At 48.0% G+C, this 15,997-nt stretch overlaps 5 protein-coding genes across 5 annotated transcripts; 3 read left to right on the top strand and 2 right to left on the bottom strand.

Annotated features, from left to right (window-relative positions):
• Nucleotides 1-2,734: 2,734 nt before the first annotated feature.
• CMQ_7407 (glycoprotein) lies at nucleotides 2,735-3,206 on the top strand (the record flags this gene model as incomplete). Its single annotated transcript, XM_014314412.1, has 2 exons — nucleotides 2,735-2,844; nucleotides 2,906-3,206. 2 exons carry the CDS (start codon nucleotides 2,735-2,737, stop codon nucleotides 3,204-3,206), a joined length of 411 nt encoding a protein of 136 aa, XP_014169887.1.
• Nucleotides 3,207-3,891: 685 nt separating this feature from the next.
• CMQ_7156 (thioredoxin protein) lies at nucleotides 3,892-5,697 on the bottom strand (the record flags this gene model as incomplete). Its single annotated transcript, XM_014314161.1, has 2 exons — nucleotides 3,892-5,358; nucleotides 5,425-5,697. 2 exons carry the CDS (start codon nucleotides 5,695-5,697, stop codon nucleotides 3,892-3,894), a joined length of 1,740 nt encoding a protein of 579 aa, XP_014169636.1.
• An 851-nt stretch (nucleotides 5,698-6,548) lies between these two features.
• Nucleotides 6,549-8,373, top strand: CMQ_7466 (uncharacterized protein; the record flags this gene model as incomplete). Its single annotated transcript, XM_014314471.1, has 7 exons — nucleotides 6,549-6,638; nucleotides 6,699-6,770; nucleotides 6,839-6,900; nucleotides 6,966-7,141; nucleotides 7,203-7,810; nucleotides 7,873-8,062; nucleotides 8,117-8,373. The coding sequence occupies 7 exons, from the start codon at nucleotides 6,549-6,551 to the stop codon at nucleotides 8,371-8,373; spliced, it is 1,455 nt and encodes a 484-aa protein (XP_014169946.1).
• A 2,904-nt stretch (nucleotides 8,374-11,277) lies between these two features.
• CMQ_7339 (ABC transporter) lies at nucleotides 11,278-13,217 on the top strand (the record flags this gene model as incomplete). Its single annotated transcript, XM_014314344.1, has 3 exons — nucleotides 11,278-11,621; nucleotides 11,691-11,949; nucleotides 12,003-13,217. 3 exons carry the CDS (start codon nucleotides 11,278-11,280, stop codon nucleotides 13,215-13,217), a joined length of 1,818 nt encoding a protein of 605 aa, XP_014169819.1.
• A 582-nt stretch (nucleotides 13,218-13,799) lies between these two features.
• On the bottom strand, nucleotides 13,800-15,464 carry CMQ_7387 (uncharacterized protein; the record flags this gene model as incomplete). The annotated part of the gene is made up of 1 exon (XM_014314392.1): nucleotides 13,800-15,464. One exon carries the CDS (start codon nucleotides 15,462-15,464, stop codon nucleotides 13,800-13,802), a length of 1,665 nt encoding a protein of 554 aa, XP_014169867.1.
• Nucleotides 15,465-15,997: the final 533 nt, after the last annotated feature.

Here is a 15,997-nt window from a genome sequence, read left to right as displayed (position 1 = left end):
ATCAGACAGATTCTTAATCACCCCCCTATTTACACCAAAAACAACAAGTTTTTAAAATTCTAGATCTAATTAAATAAAAATGTAGTAACTAAACGGTTTAATATTTTAAGTAAAGTATATTTTTAAGACTGTAACTAAAACTTATTTATAGGCTTACTTATATTATAATATATAAATATAAAAGTTTTACTACTTTTTATTACTTTTATTAATAGCTTTATAAAAATATACCTTTATAATGCTTAAATTATATATATATATACTTTAAATACGTCTATAAAAAAAAATATACTCTTAAAATCAAAGACCTTTTTTATACAGCTATTTTTGTTAATTAATTATAGAATTCTTAAAAATGGTTGTTTTCGGTGTAAATGGGGGGGTGATTTAGAATCTGTCTGATTTAAAATCTGTCCAGCACCACCTATGGTGGTGCACGTTTTCGTGACCATTTTAGGTGGGGCGTGGCACGGGTAAGCCTTCAGAAGATCTAGTGATGATATTTCGTACGTGGGCACTTATAAATCTATTGCTACTCCACCGAGCAGCAATGTTTATGCCAAAAAGAAAACCGCGGATTGCATCTTTGGAGCAACTCGGGATCGAACCGAGGACCTCCAGCTCTTCAGGCTGGCGCTCTCCCATCTGAGCTATTACTCCATTTTATGAAGAAATGGGTACAAGCTAGCACTTATCTGTCCGCCACTCCACTAAGGAGCCGACTGTCTTCGAGAAATCTCAACAAGGGACAGACCTACGATTCAATATAATCGTTCAGTAACCCGTACGCCCGTACGTCTTACCTTTTTCTGTACCATAATCCGTTCTTCTGAATCCGTTCATTTTAGTAATAATTTTAACGTCAGAAGGAGAGTGAGTGCATAACGAGCATTAGCAAGCTGCAACACAGCCAGGTACAAGCTTGTCGGCGTACTCAGCATATCATGGCGCTTTCTGATTCTTGTCGAGCTACCGTCGTCATTTACCTAAGAATAAATCAATTGAGTTTAAGACAAAAATGACTCTCGGCCGGAAATGTGTCAAGCATTGGAATCCGCCACACTATGGCCCTTCCGCCCCATTTGGCCGTACGGGCCTGTAATTGGTCAGAAGGCACAAAAGCGGGGCATAGCACTAGTATTAATACGGATCCCCAGAAGGGTCGCGATGTATCTATTCTTCCTTAGTACTCCGTACACAACACTCTTTCGCCCACACTAGACCCTATTCAGCCTCCTGCTCCTCACAGTGCATCACGTTATATGACCGCTACGTATAGCCTCCTTTAACCTTCACACAAAGTTGTAAGTTTTTCCCATTTCTAGCTAGTGGCCGTCCTCAAACATTCCCTTGCATACTCCGTACTCCGTACGACTTTACGGAGTACATAATAGAATCAATCACACTTCGGGAATATTTCCACGCTACGGCACTTTAGGCTGCTGAGAGCAGCTAGAGAAAGTAAGATATATTCCATCTTTAGCCTTTATACGTCGTATGTATCTTACGTACGTCGTAGGACCATACATAGGAGCTACTTGTCACGTGCCGTAAGGCTAGCCACCTTTTCGAGGGAAATCCTCCCTCTTCGGAAGTTCTTAGACTTCTAAATGTATCGTCGTACCTATTGAAAAGCCCGGCATAGCTCTCCAACTCCTCTAATTTGTTTGCCAAGGCTTTTCTTGAAAATGTCTGCTGGGGTTTGTGCCCTTAGGCTCGTAAAGCTTCAATTCGACTGGTAAGAATCGATCATTCCTAGCCAAAACATAGTCTACCAACCATAAACTCTGTCGTAACGTCAGACCGCTGCACTTGTTTGTATCATGCCTTCTCACGACGACAATGGAGATGGTGATACGAGGCCAGTTTTCACAAGATCCGCTATTATTTTCCCGATCAACAATCGCCGGCCATTTAGGACCAGGGGCTCACCGCCACCTACAGAGTAAAGTCGTATTCGAAACTGGCGGTAAGGCCGAAATGCCGGCAATTGGTCCCCAGTTTTTACTAAAAGTGTCTTAGCGTCTAACGGGGGCAATCTACGGAGTACTCCGTATATGGGAGTGTTTGCTTCTTGCAACAATCGGAGTGTAAGCATGTGCTGTCATGGTAAATAGCTGAGTAAACTTAGCAAGCCAATGTAATATTTTAAAAAAAGGCTGAGAAAGCGTACTGTGTTCACATCGTAGCACATCGTCATCTCTCTTAGTTCCCTGTCTCGCGGTTTACCCAACTGTTTACGTCGTATTCCTACCACTCTTAATTCAGCCTGGACTTCAAACAATACCATACGACGTACGGAGTATACGTCATACCACGTACGAGTACAGCTTGGTATGCCACATCCCTGCCAAATGGCACAGAATCGTGCAGTGGCAACTCTATACGTACTCCGTAATAAATGAACTTGTACGAGGTTGTTATGGAACCAATCTTAATTTAGCAGCCAAAACTTGGTCGATACGAGCGAATGATCCCCACTGCATACGTATCACGAGATCCACTACAATTAAGATCGACACCAGAGGACACGAGCTACTATGTCGTAATCTGTCTGCCCTAAATCTTAACCCGATTAGCCGGGAACGACAATTCGCCTCCACGTCGAGTATATAGATACCATTGATGTCTTCGGTTTTTAGACAAGAAAGCATCTGGCACCGCAACCCATCCTTACAACTACTTCATCTTCCACAATAACCATATCACCCAAAGTCTTCGACTTTCCGTCAAAATGAAGTTCATCGCCGCCGCCCTTTTCTCTGCTGCCGTTGTCTCGGCCGACGCAATCTACAGCGTCACGGACTTCAACGCCGGATGCATCCCCCACAGCGTTGAGTGCAGGTAAGCAGCCTTACAGGAAGGCTTGATTGATTCCTATTCTCTAAGCTAATCTCTTTCACAGCTACTCCTTCAGCGTGGTCCATGTCAACAACGGCGAGTTTGTGCCGGTCAACTGCACGGCCTCGGCCGTCTCCGACAACACTCTGCCGGCGGTCACGGGCACCTGTGAAGAGTCTTCCCGCACCTTTGTCATCGCCCGCAACAGCACCGGCTTGACCCTGACCGTGACGCAGCCGGTTTCCGTGGTCAGCTACGAGAGTGGCTCCCACTTCATCCCCAAGGATGAGATTACCACGAAGAGTGACCAGGTCGCCACGCTCGAGATTTACGATGGCCCGACTGCCTTCACCCTGTTCGACTAAGCGTTCAACTCAAATAAGGGCTGGGTGCTGGAATGAAATGGTTGGACGCGATTCGGTTCGCGAATTATTGAACAAATCTTTGTAATCAGACTCTTGCGGTACTGCAAGGCAGACTTGTATGACAAAAGCATTTCGCCCCATTTGGAAGGCTTTTACTTCGTACCGTATTGTGAAACTGGTTTCCTACCTATCTAGACACATGTGGAGGATGGATCGAGATACGACTAGCCCAGAGTTGTGAAATAAAATGCATGGGGTGTAATTGTCGAATGAGCCAGACCAAAATGGGAGGGGCGTGCACGATTATGCAGTGTGATGAAAGAATACATGTACTGTGTGGCGCAGGGGGCTATTTAGTACGTGTTTTGACGCACGTCGGCATACCTCGGAAGTACCTAACCATAACAATACATTCTCGCTCACTGGGCACACATAATTCGTCAGTAATCGTACATTCTATTGAGTGACTATGTAGTATCTTACAAAACATAATTATGTGAGGTCTTTGTTTGGTCCATCAGTTAGACATTTAGGTACTTAAGTATACGATGATGCCATTCACTGTATTCTGTAGGACCTCTATTCCAACTACAAAATGTTGATCGATCCTGATCCAAACAAAAATGAAATAACAAGACAAAGGCGGCCACCAAAAGCCCTTAAAGCAGAAAGGCAGTCGCCATATCTATTCTCGCCTGAGCCCCTTTCCAAGGAGCTCTGACCCAACCTCTGTAATTAGTTTCTCGTCAGAAAAAGTATTTTTCTTCTGTAGTATTGTGCCTTCCGCATCTAGTGCTCTTAGAAGATCTGCAAGGTCTCCGCCTAGGTCTGCACCATAAACAAGGTGCCCCAATGCCGACAACATCCCCTTTAGCGCATCGACCGATGTCTCTTCTTGACTGATGGCCTCTACAACAGATGCTGCCAACTCAACTTGGTCCTCTTCTGATAAAGATATCCCGGTGTCTTGTCTTCTAGCGAGCTGGTTGGCCAACGCCATATTGAATAAAAGAGATGCAGCAGCAACGCGGACACTGGTGTGACTGTCATCCAAGAAGCTGGATGAAACAAGTTGTACAATCATAGCGCGGAGCTTGGCATCTTTGAATATTTCCTCAGGGAATAAGGGCGTCGAGAAAAAGTTGCATGCCATTTGCAACGTCACGAGACGAAGGGCGTAGGGACAGGCCGCATTTCCATTCACGGTGCCAAGGACACTGCATACTGTCTTATGGTCGGTCTCAGCAAAAATTCCGCTAATTCTGGGATCAGAGAGGCTGCACCGAAACAGGTCAATGACGGTGAACAGCGTTGTTGAGGGCATAGACTGAACGGAACCCTGAACAAAGCTTGACAGATGGCCTAAGTCTGGTATAATAGCAGACTCGAGACCAGACTTTGTGCGCTCTTCCAGATAATCTTTAAGAACTTTTACCTCAGATCTCTTCGAAACATCATCGCCCATCTTGCTGATGAGTTTATCTAGCGGGGGAACCTTGGCATAGATGACCGGCTTGGTGTTTGGATTAACGAAGCTTGGCAGTCGAAGTTTCTCGTGAGGATGGAGGGGATGAGCCATCTCGACGAGTAAGCGCAAGTTTCCTCGCAGCTTAGCTGGATCAGCGCCAGCCCATTCGTTTTCCTTCTGACCCTTTACGAAAGTGATAAAGGTTGGCGTAGCATGAACGGAGTACTGGCTAGCGATAATGCTCGCTTGAGGTAAAGATATGTCGACCTTGATGAGGGTAGCCTTGCCACCAAATTCCTGCGCAAGCTCCTCAAAGACAGGATATAGAACTTTGCACGGTGGACATGTGGCGGACGTAAAGAAAATCACCGCACAGGACCGTCTCGCTGCATCCAGCAACACAGATAAGTCGGCAGGGGTGGCCACATTTTTCACTGCTTGCTTCGGAGCAGGTGTCAGGCTTATCGGGACCTGCGCGCTCTGTTGGAGACCAAGAATTGAGCCGTTCTGCTGCCGGCCAGCATTGACACACTGTGTGAGTTGCGAGACAAGCATCTGCCCCATTGGCGTCTCAAGAACAGCCCGGGGCATATTAGCGATGTGTTCCGGGATGCCTTTGCCAACGAGAAAGTTGGAAAGCGTGTCACTAAAGTTGTTGCAGTTGTGGTGGAAGAGATCGTAGGCCTGATAGCCAGTCAGAATTCAGCCAGAAGTTGCAGTAGAGAATTGCTGCATGGGAGACCTCCTAACCTCAACAGTAAAAATGGGACGTAATGAATCGAGATAATCCTCAATAATATTCATAGGCAGACTCGTTGATCCAAGCCGTATCATCTCCATGGGCTTGCCGAGATGGGAAGATTCCGGCGCGATTGCAATGATGCTGCCATCATACACATATTCCCTGCCGTTGACCTCAATGGATGTGTGGTAGACGGCGTCTAGCTGAAATCCCAGCAGGCCCATAGACATCTGCCGGGCCAAACCTCTGGACAGGTCGTAGACGAGCAGATGAACATCCATGTTTACTTGTCGCCGCACGTGAGACTTTGTCTAAGGTGGTAAGATATATGGTTATACAGACGAAGAGAGAAAGCGAAACTTTCAGTCGCGATTCTCCGTAATTCTGGATGGTTCTGACCAATTAGTAAGGTTAGGTGGACACAGCTGCTACGCGGCTACGTGTACCTTTGTACCGTATGAATACACGCGTGTGAGTAGACTATACGTACTGTATGTTGGAGACCACCGATTTCTTTAAAAGTGGGCCGTGAGCCCAACGTCTCTTTACTTCTTACTAAACCCAATGAAACATTTCCGCCCAATCTAGGGATCAGTCACGAAGTCAGTCGGCAGCCAAGCAATTACCAGGATGACTTCCACAGTTTCAACGAGGCCGTCCAAATCTGTAAGACGAGTATCCAATTGGGAAGTGGCCGGTATGGCTGTATCGCGGTGCTGAAAAGGTCTTCGTAGAAAATACCGAGATGTCATACGTACGATGTGAATGATGAAGCAGTTGTCAACCATTTAGGCCCCAATTGCCCAAATTGCCGATGCTGGCTCTTGACACCATCCTGATACCCCCACACTAATGCAGAAACATTGTTAAAGGTCGCGAACTTTTTTATGGGGCCATTTTCTATGGCTTTTACTTGCGGACCCCTCTTGCGGACCCTATTTTTGCGGCTCTTACTTGCGCACCGTGCTGCGTGAATTACTCAAACAAGGCACTATGCTGCCTGGCTTCCTAGGATGCCAAGAGACGGGAAATGAAATGGGGATGTGCTTATAAGACTGCCGCTCTCCCTCAATGGCATAATATGATGCAATCGACCATCAGCCGTCGTGTTCCAACTTCAAGATCTAAAATTATGGACATCATTTTGTTTTCAGAACTTCTAAAGAAATACGAGACTGTCGAAGAGAAGAAGACAACATGCATTGACATCTTCAACTACTCTGTGAGTTTAGTTCATCCTAAACATTGCGGTGCGGATGCTCATCCCCCCTTGCGATTCCAGGATCCGACCAAAAATCAGTATGACCAACAAAAACTGAGCAAAGATGACTTTCCAAACTACGTGAAGCGAGCGGTATGTTACCTTGGGAAGACCGTGCTGTTTGAGAGTATGGCTGATCATTGTGCTCATCACCGTCACAGGGTGTTTTTGCGCCGCCAGCTCTCAAAGGTGGCCTAGAGTTTAAAAATGGCATACGATTGGTGTATGCTCTTTTGTTCACTACTGCAACAAGAAAAATCCCAACAGAGTAGCTGACTACTTCCAAAGTGTTCAGGACAAGGCAGAATGTCCACACACCTTTGGTTCGGGGCATGTGCCTTTGCAGAAAGATCACTACGAATTGATGGTCCGTGAGATGCGGCTCCCATTCCTTTGGATCGAGACTACAGCAGCAGTGGGCCCGTTTTTCTGGTGGACATATAGCCAAAGCCTCGGAATCATGCGTACGTATTGCCAAGCACTCGACACGAAGTGAAGCCAAAAAATCTGACTATGTGACCTCAGAGCTTATATTTCGAAAATCCGATGTGATGCGCAAAGATAATGTCAGCAGGGGCTGGGAAATGGCGCTGTCTTATTCTTTCGATTCAAAAATCACCTCTGGCTTTGCAAAAGGGACAGAATCGGCGGAATTGGCTGCTGTCCTTGGCCAGATGTCTGCATGTGCATCTCCTACTGCGCACCCCCTTCTCCTTCCCGTTCTAATGCTATGCAATGAAATCTCAACTAGCAACGACTTAAGGCAACGCGACTTAAGGCACGAGCTTCGCGAAGTAGAGACTGGGATAAGCAACCGTTACCCGACAAAGGAGCAACCAGGCCCAGAACAAAAAGCAAACCAAATAAATCTAGACACTCTCCACAGCCGGCTAACGGAGTGCCATTGCAATATTTTGTGGAAAAACCCCAAAGCGTGGAAAGGCGTGGCCACTGAATTAAGGAAGGCAGCGAAGCTGTTTTGGAATACTATTCCTGTTGAACAGAAAGACTTGGGGTTTGCGGCCCTCCACAAAGAGCTTCTAAACAGACTAGATTTCGTGTCAACCAAGCTGGACGGGTTGGATTGCTACAAGGACGTCTCTATCCAGAGGCTTGATCTTCAGCGCGATGTTGTATGTCCTTGTGTACTCAATATCTATAACACTGGTTGTGATGCCATCCTGACTGGTTGCAGATGAGCAGTATCATAAGCCACCGAGAGTCGAGGATCAATCTGTTGATTGCCATCCAACAGCAGCAGCTAGCTAACTCTAGCACGCGGGACAGCCTTTCCATGAAGACGCTGTCGTTTCTGGGAATGTTTTTCCTTCCAAGCACATTCTTATCCTCTTTATTTAGCATGCCGTTTTTCAGCTTCGCTTCTGGTAAGAAACTCATGCTAGCATTTGTGATATCAGATACTAACATCCGTGGCACAGATATGCATGGTTCTGTCTCGGGTAGACTTTGGATTTACTTTGTCGTCGGAATTCCGCTAACTGCCGTTATCGTTGGACTTTGGTATTTCTTTGACAGGCGGTCTCAAGCAAAATTCCAGCATGATTTTGAGATGATTGAAACCGAAATGTACAAGCTAGAGGGACGTGTTGCGGAAGACATATTCAAAAAGCGGAAGGTGAGAGTTCTGACACTAGATTCAAGCTCTTCTACAATGGAAGCAAAGTCTCCTGTCTAGTAAATGGCCTTTTGAATTGAGTATTTATGCGCTTTTTTAAAGAGGAAAACGAGCTGATCCTGTCAGAGTATTGTATTTGTAGCCAAGCGTTCGTTACTGACAGAAACTAATGTCAAGAAGGGACCGGGTTTTTAAGACCGCAAATCTGCTAATTCTATTTTTCGAACAAACGGCATATGCACGTATGAGTGGACGAGTCTTGTTCACAGCTGCAGAATTGAATATGTGAAGATGGGCATCACACGCATACCGACCATGTTATAATTGAACGAGTCGATGCCCAAGCTGCTCGAGGCTCAGCCAGTCAGTGCACGAGATTCCCACCAGATGATGCGGAAGGTGCATAGGCTGCGTAATTTCAACTTTTTCTTCGTCACCTGTCCCGTCATATCGCACACGTCAGGCTATACAGTCCAATGTAGAGAGCAACGCCAGCTGTAATCTGCGGGGAAATAGTTGCAAATAAATCAAGCCACATTAATTCGCACCGTCAGATAGGATTGGGGTCTGCCTCTGCCAACGCGAAGATATGACATGTCATCTGTCTATAATTCGTTTGCAGTGTGGTTCGACCGCAGCCACTGAAAAGTGCTTGTTTGTATGACAGTATTCTGCAGTCTGTTGATGTGTTACTTTTCAAGCCCAGGAATCCCGACTTCAAAGTACGTTCCTTCTTAACAATGCAGGGCTTTTAAATATACAAGGTAGGCACGCGCTACCGCAATCAGAAAAAAACACATGCAAACGCACATTCTACTGGTTGCCTTTGCAGGAATGCCCGTGTGACATTTTTGGCACTATATATAGGTGTCGCTGAAATTGACCAGCTGCCCTTTTTCTGTCCCGTGTTTATTTAAACTCTTTTCTGCATCTCAAAACGCGAGCATTACACATTATCCGGCTTCTAATGTCTTACGGGCAGGAAACTCTTGGTTTCGGGCCTCCGCCTGCAGACGTCCAGAGCAATACCCAGAAGACTGAAAGCCAGCCACCCCTTGTCGACCAGAAGCTAGAACGTGCTAGCAGTCTGATCGTGCCTTATTTGCTAGATAGGGTCGCAGAATACCGAGACCTCAATGTTTTGCGGCAAGCAGTCAGTTCATCAAACCTCAATAGCAGTCATGACACTAATCATCTACTCGAAAGGGATGGAACAATCCACAAGGAGATGCGTTTTTTAAGAGACAGCGACAAACCGCCGACACCTGCGATGACAAAACTGCGCATTATTTTTACGTTTTGATGAAGAATATCGCCGAAGAGCTTCAGAATGACACAAATGCGTTTGGGCTGCACCAAGGTACTGACAACGAACCGCCTCGCGTACTGGACATGTGCATGGCCCCAGGCGGCTTTCTCGAAACGGTACTAAAATATAACCCAACATCGCGCGCCCTGGCATTTAGCTTGCCTGTATCAGCCGGAGGACATGCAGTTCTTTTACCGGCCTGTTTGGGTGTGCGGACACGATTCCTCGACATCACCATGCTTGCTGAAGATATGGGCGTGGGTGGCATACCCCAAGATCATCCGGATGCGGGAAATTTCATGCCCCGACAGTTTGAGTCTACTGATGTTTTCGATCTGGCTATTTGCGATGGCCAAGTCCTTCGGACACATATACGCGCCTCCTATCGGGACAAACGAGAGGCACAAAGATTGGCGTGCTCACAACTGGCTCTCAGCCTCGAGCATCTGAGATCCGGGGGGACGATGGTGGTTCTTCTTCACAAGCTCGAGGGGTGGCACACAGTGAACCTCCTGCGGACATTTCACCAATTTTCCTCCTTGAGGCTTATGAAGCCACAAGCCGGTCATGCCAAGAGGTCATCTTTTTACATGATCGCATCTGGGGTTCAAAGCGACCATCCCGAGGCTACGAGGGCCATTGCGCATTGGAAAACACTTTGGAGAACGGCGACATTTGGCTCCGATGAAGAGTGCTGGGAGGTATTTTCAGACCGTGAACTCAGTGTGGAGCAAGTGCTGGAGCAGTTCGGGGAAGAGCTCATTCGTTTGGGAAGAGGGGTGTGGAAGGTTCAGGCAGATGCGCTGTCTCGCGCACCTTTCATACGTGGAAGAGTAGGTGTTTCTACGCCGCAAAGTCAGTCCTAGAAGCTCTTTTCACCTAGAAAGGCCTAAATTCTCCTCGTTTTGTTTTGTTCACGAGATACAACAAACTGCAGTCCATTTTCCGCTATCAGACTGTCGATATTCTCGGAGATAGGCTGCCAGAGTGCTCGACCAGTAATGTAATCCCGGGTACCGAAACTTGAGGACATAGTGTGAATAAAATATGGATAGCGATCGAGTGGTAGGAAACCGTCAGTGTACAATGCAGACGGGTCAGACTTTCGGGAGCACTGTTTCATTGCGTCGTGGTCGCCGAAAGGCTAGTAAACGGGACGTGGGAACTAGAGCGAATACGGAGCACTAGTACGCTTTTGGGTATACAAATTGCTCGATTAGGACACGTCTGCTTCCTTTTTCTTCTGGTACGCCGACCTCCCTGCATGGAGTATATCAGCAAAGTCCCCGCTCCAGCTGACTCGGTGCACCGTCTTGCTGCTTGGTAATGCGGCCGTTGAGGAAAGCCGATCATTCTAATATCGGCGACGATGACTGACTTTCAATCTGACGCTGATGGCCGCCGAGAGTCGTGTATATAAATGTCTTCCTTCTCTGTTTTCCTCTCCTGTTCTCATACTTGCGGCAACCATCCTTAAATTCAGCTTCAGAGTATTGCATACGCACAATAGGGCCATTCAGTGATCTGTGTGGCAAGCTGTTGACTAAATCCTCTTTTTTGCAATGGAATTGCCATCTACCTCTGCCGAAGCCTCTGGCTCATCCCTTGACATCGAAATGGGCTGCATTGGAAGCAATAATCTTGCAAATACAACCATGGACACGTTCAGTTGGAACAAAATAAATGTCTCGGTCAAGGACCGCACGACCAAGACACCCCTCTCCCTCCTCTCTAATGTGGCTGGTCTGGTGCGCGCGGGAGAAATGCTGGCCATCATGGGGCCCAGCGGCTCCGGAAAGACGACCCTGCTAAACGCTCTGGCCCACCGAGTGGCTGCCGCTGGCGCTACTACCACGGGCGAGATATGCGCAAACGGACAGCAGGTGACGCGCAGCAGTATTCGCGCCTTGTCGTCGTATGTCGAGCAGGAGGATGCCTTGATTGGAAGCTTGACCGTTCGTGAGACGATGATGTTTGCCGCACAGCTCTCACTACCAAGGTAGGAAGATAGACAAACTACGACCAAACCCAAGGCATGATGGAAGGAGCCACTAATTCATTCGTCTAGAAATGTCAGCAGGAAGGAGGCCTTTCACCGGGTGGACGACCTGATCGCTAGTTTTGGTCTTCAGTTGCAGGCCAATACCATTGTAGGCACTCCTTGGAGCAAAGGTCTGAGCGGTGGCCAGAAGAAACGTCTCAGTGTGGCCAGCCGTCTTGTTACCAACCCAAAGATTATGTTTCTCGACGAGCCTACAAGCGGCCTCGACTCTGCCCTCAGCCGAGAGGTGTGCAGCTACATCAAGGCCATTGGAAAGGCCAATAACGTGAGTTAAGCGTGCGTTCACGCGAGCTTCTTCTGGTACTGACCCTTTTGCAGCTCATCATCATTGCCTCTATCCACCAGCCGTCCTCGACCACATACCATCAATTTGACAAACTCTGCTTGCTATCCGGTGGCCGAACGTGCTATTTTGGTGGGACTGCAGAAGCGCCTGCGTATTTCTCGCGCATCGGCTATCCAGTTCCGTTGGACTCTAGCTCTCCAGAGCACTTCCTCGACCTCGTGAACACTGACATCGACACAACCGGAGAGATTCGGCGCCGCACAGATGGCATCTCACGTGCCTGGAACACGTCCGATCTCGCTGCCGGTCTGCAGATGGACGTTGACCACAGGGACAACGACGGTCAGAGTAGCCCTGTTCTCGACAACTACAAGGCAGACGGACCAAGACCGTGGGTGGTGCCGGTTGTGTTGCTGCACCGCTCATGGATCAAATCGTATCGCGACGTCATGGCCTACGGAATTCGCTTGGCCATGTACCTGGGTCTGGCCATACTGATGGGTACCGTCTTCCTACGTCTCCAGCCAGAACAAAAGTACATTCAGCCTTACACCAATGCCATATTCTTTGGCGGGGCCTTTATGTCATTCATGGCGGTCGCTTACGTTCCGGCCTTTCTTGAGGACCTTGGCACTTTCAAGCAGGAGCGTGCCAACGGTCTTGTCACGCCCTTGTCCTTCTTGGTGCCCAATTTTCTAATTGGCTTGCCCTTCCTCTTCTTCTTCGCACTGGTCTTCTCAATCATCGTTTACTGGCTTTCCAACTTTACTCCGAGCGGCTCTGCCTTTTTCAGATGGGTTCTCTGGCTTTTCCTCGACCTGATTGCTGCCGAGTCGCTGGTGGTTCTCGTATCGTCTATTTTCAACGTTTTTGTTCTGGCACTAGCCGTCACGGCTTTTGCCAACGGTCTTTGGATGTGTGTGGACGGATTCCTGGTGCCCATGTCAATACTGAATGTGTTTTGGAAATACGTCTTCCACTATATCGACTACCAAGCCTACGTTTTCCAGGGCATGATGGTCAATGAGTTTGAACACCGCGAGTACTGGTGTGCAAAGACAGATGGCGGCCTGTATCAGTGCAGCTACTCTAGTGATCTCAATAACGTCGGAAAGATTCGAGGCACCGACGTCCTGAAAGAACTCAGCATCCACACGGGACAGGAGGGCACTTGGATTGGTATCATGATTGGAATCATTGCGGGCTATCGGCTGTTGGCCTATCTAGTCCTGGTGATGCGCAAGTAATTGAGCTAGACTTATGTTGTGATGAGGCGAAGAGCGTTGTATTCAAAAGGAAGACAGCTATCTGAGGCTAGAGAGGAAGTCTGGGCTGAAACTCTGCACTAGAGGTGGTCCGTGCACTATCGCGCAGCATGTTGTTCTTCGGATCATTCCATTTGGATGAATATTCGGTCAATCGCAGACAGACCTTGTTGTTGATGCAGTACCGTTGAGACTGCCAGGGTTATATCTTATGTGACTACTTTCTCACACAACTGCTTGTGGTTTGCTACTGGTGTGCTTACTGGAGTGAAATTTATCGCAAAAAATGATAGATGTCTCAAGAACATGAAAATATAAGTAAAGTCTCTCTGTACGGAACATGGTCTTCCTTCCTGGTGGCCTTTCTGCAAACCAACTTCTGATACGATAATAGCACTACAATAACCGCTCTTATTGTGTGCGTATTTCAAGGCGAGATCCTTTTGGCAGTTTCTGCCTTATGCCAGATCTACCTGTTTTGTCCCTTCGATACTCGATACTGGATTCCCTTCGACTTCGCTACTTGTCTGTGAGCTTTTGCCAGACATCGGAGGCCAAAGAAACTCACGGATGGTGCCATTTTGCTTTGTGCTTTTTAGAATCGAAAACGATCTCTGAATTCTGGTGTAATTTGACGAACTCGGAGAACAGTTCGGCCGCGCCGACCGCATTTGCTTTCGCCAATGGAGAGACCCAGAAGAGGATACCATTAGTCAAAAGGAGGACAGTCAACAAGACGGGTATGGTGATGACAACGACCAGATTCAAAGCGGTGATCTCTGGCGTCCAGACAACGAACTCAGCCACGCCGGGATCCACCTGGCCCGAGGTGTTCTGAACTCTGTTGACAACCTTCATGCTGGCACCGTACGGGTATAGAGTCGTAGTGGTCAGAACATTAGTGGTGGCGACATAGGCAGCGACAACGAGCCGTTCGATATCTTGCGCGAAGCTGTTGGCATTGGCATCGATGATGGCCCCGAGGGCTGCGTTGCCGGAGATCAGATTGGAGGATCCGAGGTCTATTCCCAGCGAAACAATCATTGGCCCGGTGAGGTAATGCTCCAGGACTTTTTTCATCCCGTCGGACAGGTGAATGCCTGGAAGGGTTTCGAGATGTTCAATGCTGGCTGATTTCCCCTTGTGCGACCAGACACTGTCTTCCCAACACGACAGCGCAGGCCTTCCCGTCACGACGGCATACGCGGTGCCCGTATCGTTGGTGGGCTGCAGCTCTGTGAGATACCAAGGGTCTGTTCCAGCTGTGTAGCTTGCTTTTCCCACAGACGAGATGATTGCCGCCCAGGTGCTGTTGCTTGTGGGAAAAGAGCCGGACTGGCCGATTAGCCCGGGTAGGAAAAAGGCCATTGGCGATCCGCCAGTTAAAGGGGACGAGAGAATAGTACGGCTAGAGTTGTCGAAGGGGTGGTATATGTCCTGGTAAAAACAATTTTCGTATGCACTGTAGCCTTGATACCAGTTGTACTCGGTGAAACAAGAACCTTTGACCGAAAGGACCAGTTTGGGGTACTTCTGCAGCCCCATGTCGGCACCTGTGACATTGTAGCTATACGCAATCTGATAGACGGGTTCCTGGGTTCCGTTGAAGGTTCCTATGAGGGTTTCTTTGCTCACGCTGACGTATTTGCTCAACGAAGCAATGGAGGCTGTGGCCGTACCAAGTGCACGCAAGGCCCAGGGCACATTCAGGACGTGCGTAGCGGCAATGAGGCTGTTATCTTTCTCAGGAGTTGGGACGTATATGGCTTCCGGATTGACGGGGGCAGCAGTGCCAAGGATGACTTTTGCTGAGACCAGGATGCTCATTGCCTTTTGTCCACAGTATAGTGCAAAGACGATCAACACGATGACCGAGATAATGACGGCGCGGTTTTCTATGCTTCCACCTAACAGCTCTATACTTCGGTTCAAGACAGCGGACATGAGGTCGGACTTTGAATTCCACAGATGTGGCATCAGGGTTTTGAAGACGTCGTTGTTCACCTGATTCTTCTTGCGGTGCAACATTGTGACAATGGCGATGCCGATAAGAAGGCACCAGAACTGTGCGGCCAGCATTTCAACCATCAAGCTGTAGGCAGAGTTGATCTGCTGTGCCGCTTTTGTGGGGACAGAGTAAGCCCATTTTGGGCCAGAGGGATCGGGATAGTAAAACGCCTTCCATGTGAGCCAAGTGCCGTTAAGCTGTGGACCGGTTGTTACAACCATTGTTTTTGCCTGAGAAGGTCTTGTGTTGGGAAAAAATAGTTCTGAAGAGAGAGGACAGCAGAGGAAAATTTGAGAAAGAGAGATGGGTTGAAAAGGAAAGTCAATCCGGTGGAAAAAGGGCGAGACGACAATGCATCACAAATCACTGAGGCTCTGTCCCGTGCTGATGGTCGCATCCCAAAGGAGCAATACGGCACGCGCTGAGCAAGCTGAACGAAACTCCATGGTGATGATCGGCGATGATACATTGCTCCGACGAATAGAGGGTAAAGCATCTCACCGTGATTCGACGACACGAAACTAATAAAACATGCAGAGCCAATCGGGGTTTCAGCTTTGCCATCCAGCGTTGCCTTGTTCGTGTGATTACTATTTGGTTTTAATAATATCACTTCATATGCATGAATATTGCCAATTTCTGCAGCAGCACAGCCTCCGAGGAGACTCCTCTCCAATGAAATGCAGACATATGGATTGAATCGCCGGCTTATGCCAGCTGCGATGAACGGCACAAACAAGACAAAGTACAAACA

Source organism: Grosmannia clavigera, assembly GCF_000143105.1.
Source record: "Grosmannia clavigera kw1407 unplaced genomic scaffold GCSC_173, whole genome shotgun sequence".
NCBI classification, from domain to species: domain Eukaryota; kingdom Fungi; phylum Ascomycota; class Sordariomycetes; order Ophiostomatales; family Ophiostomataceae; genus Leptographium; species Leptographium clavigerum.
The sequence above is the reverse complement of the archived record's forward strand: the minus strand, read 5'-3'. Positions and strand labels throughout refer to the sequence as shown.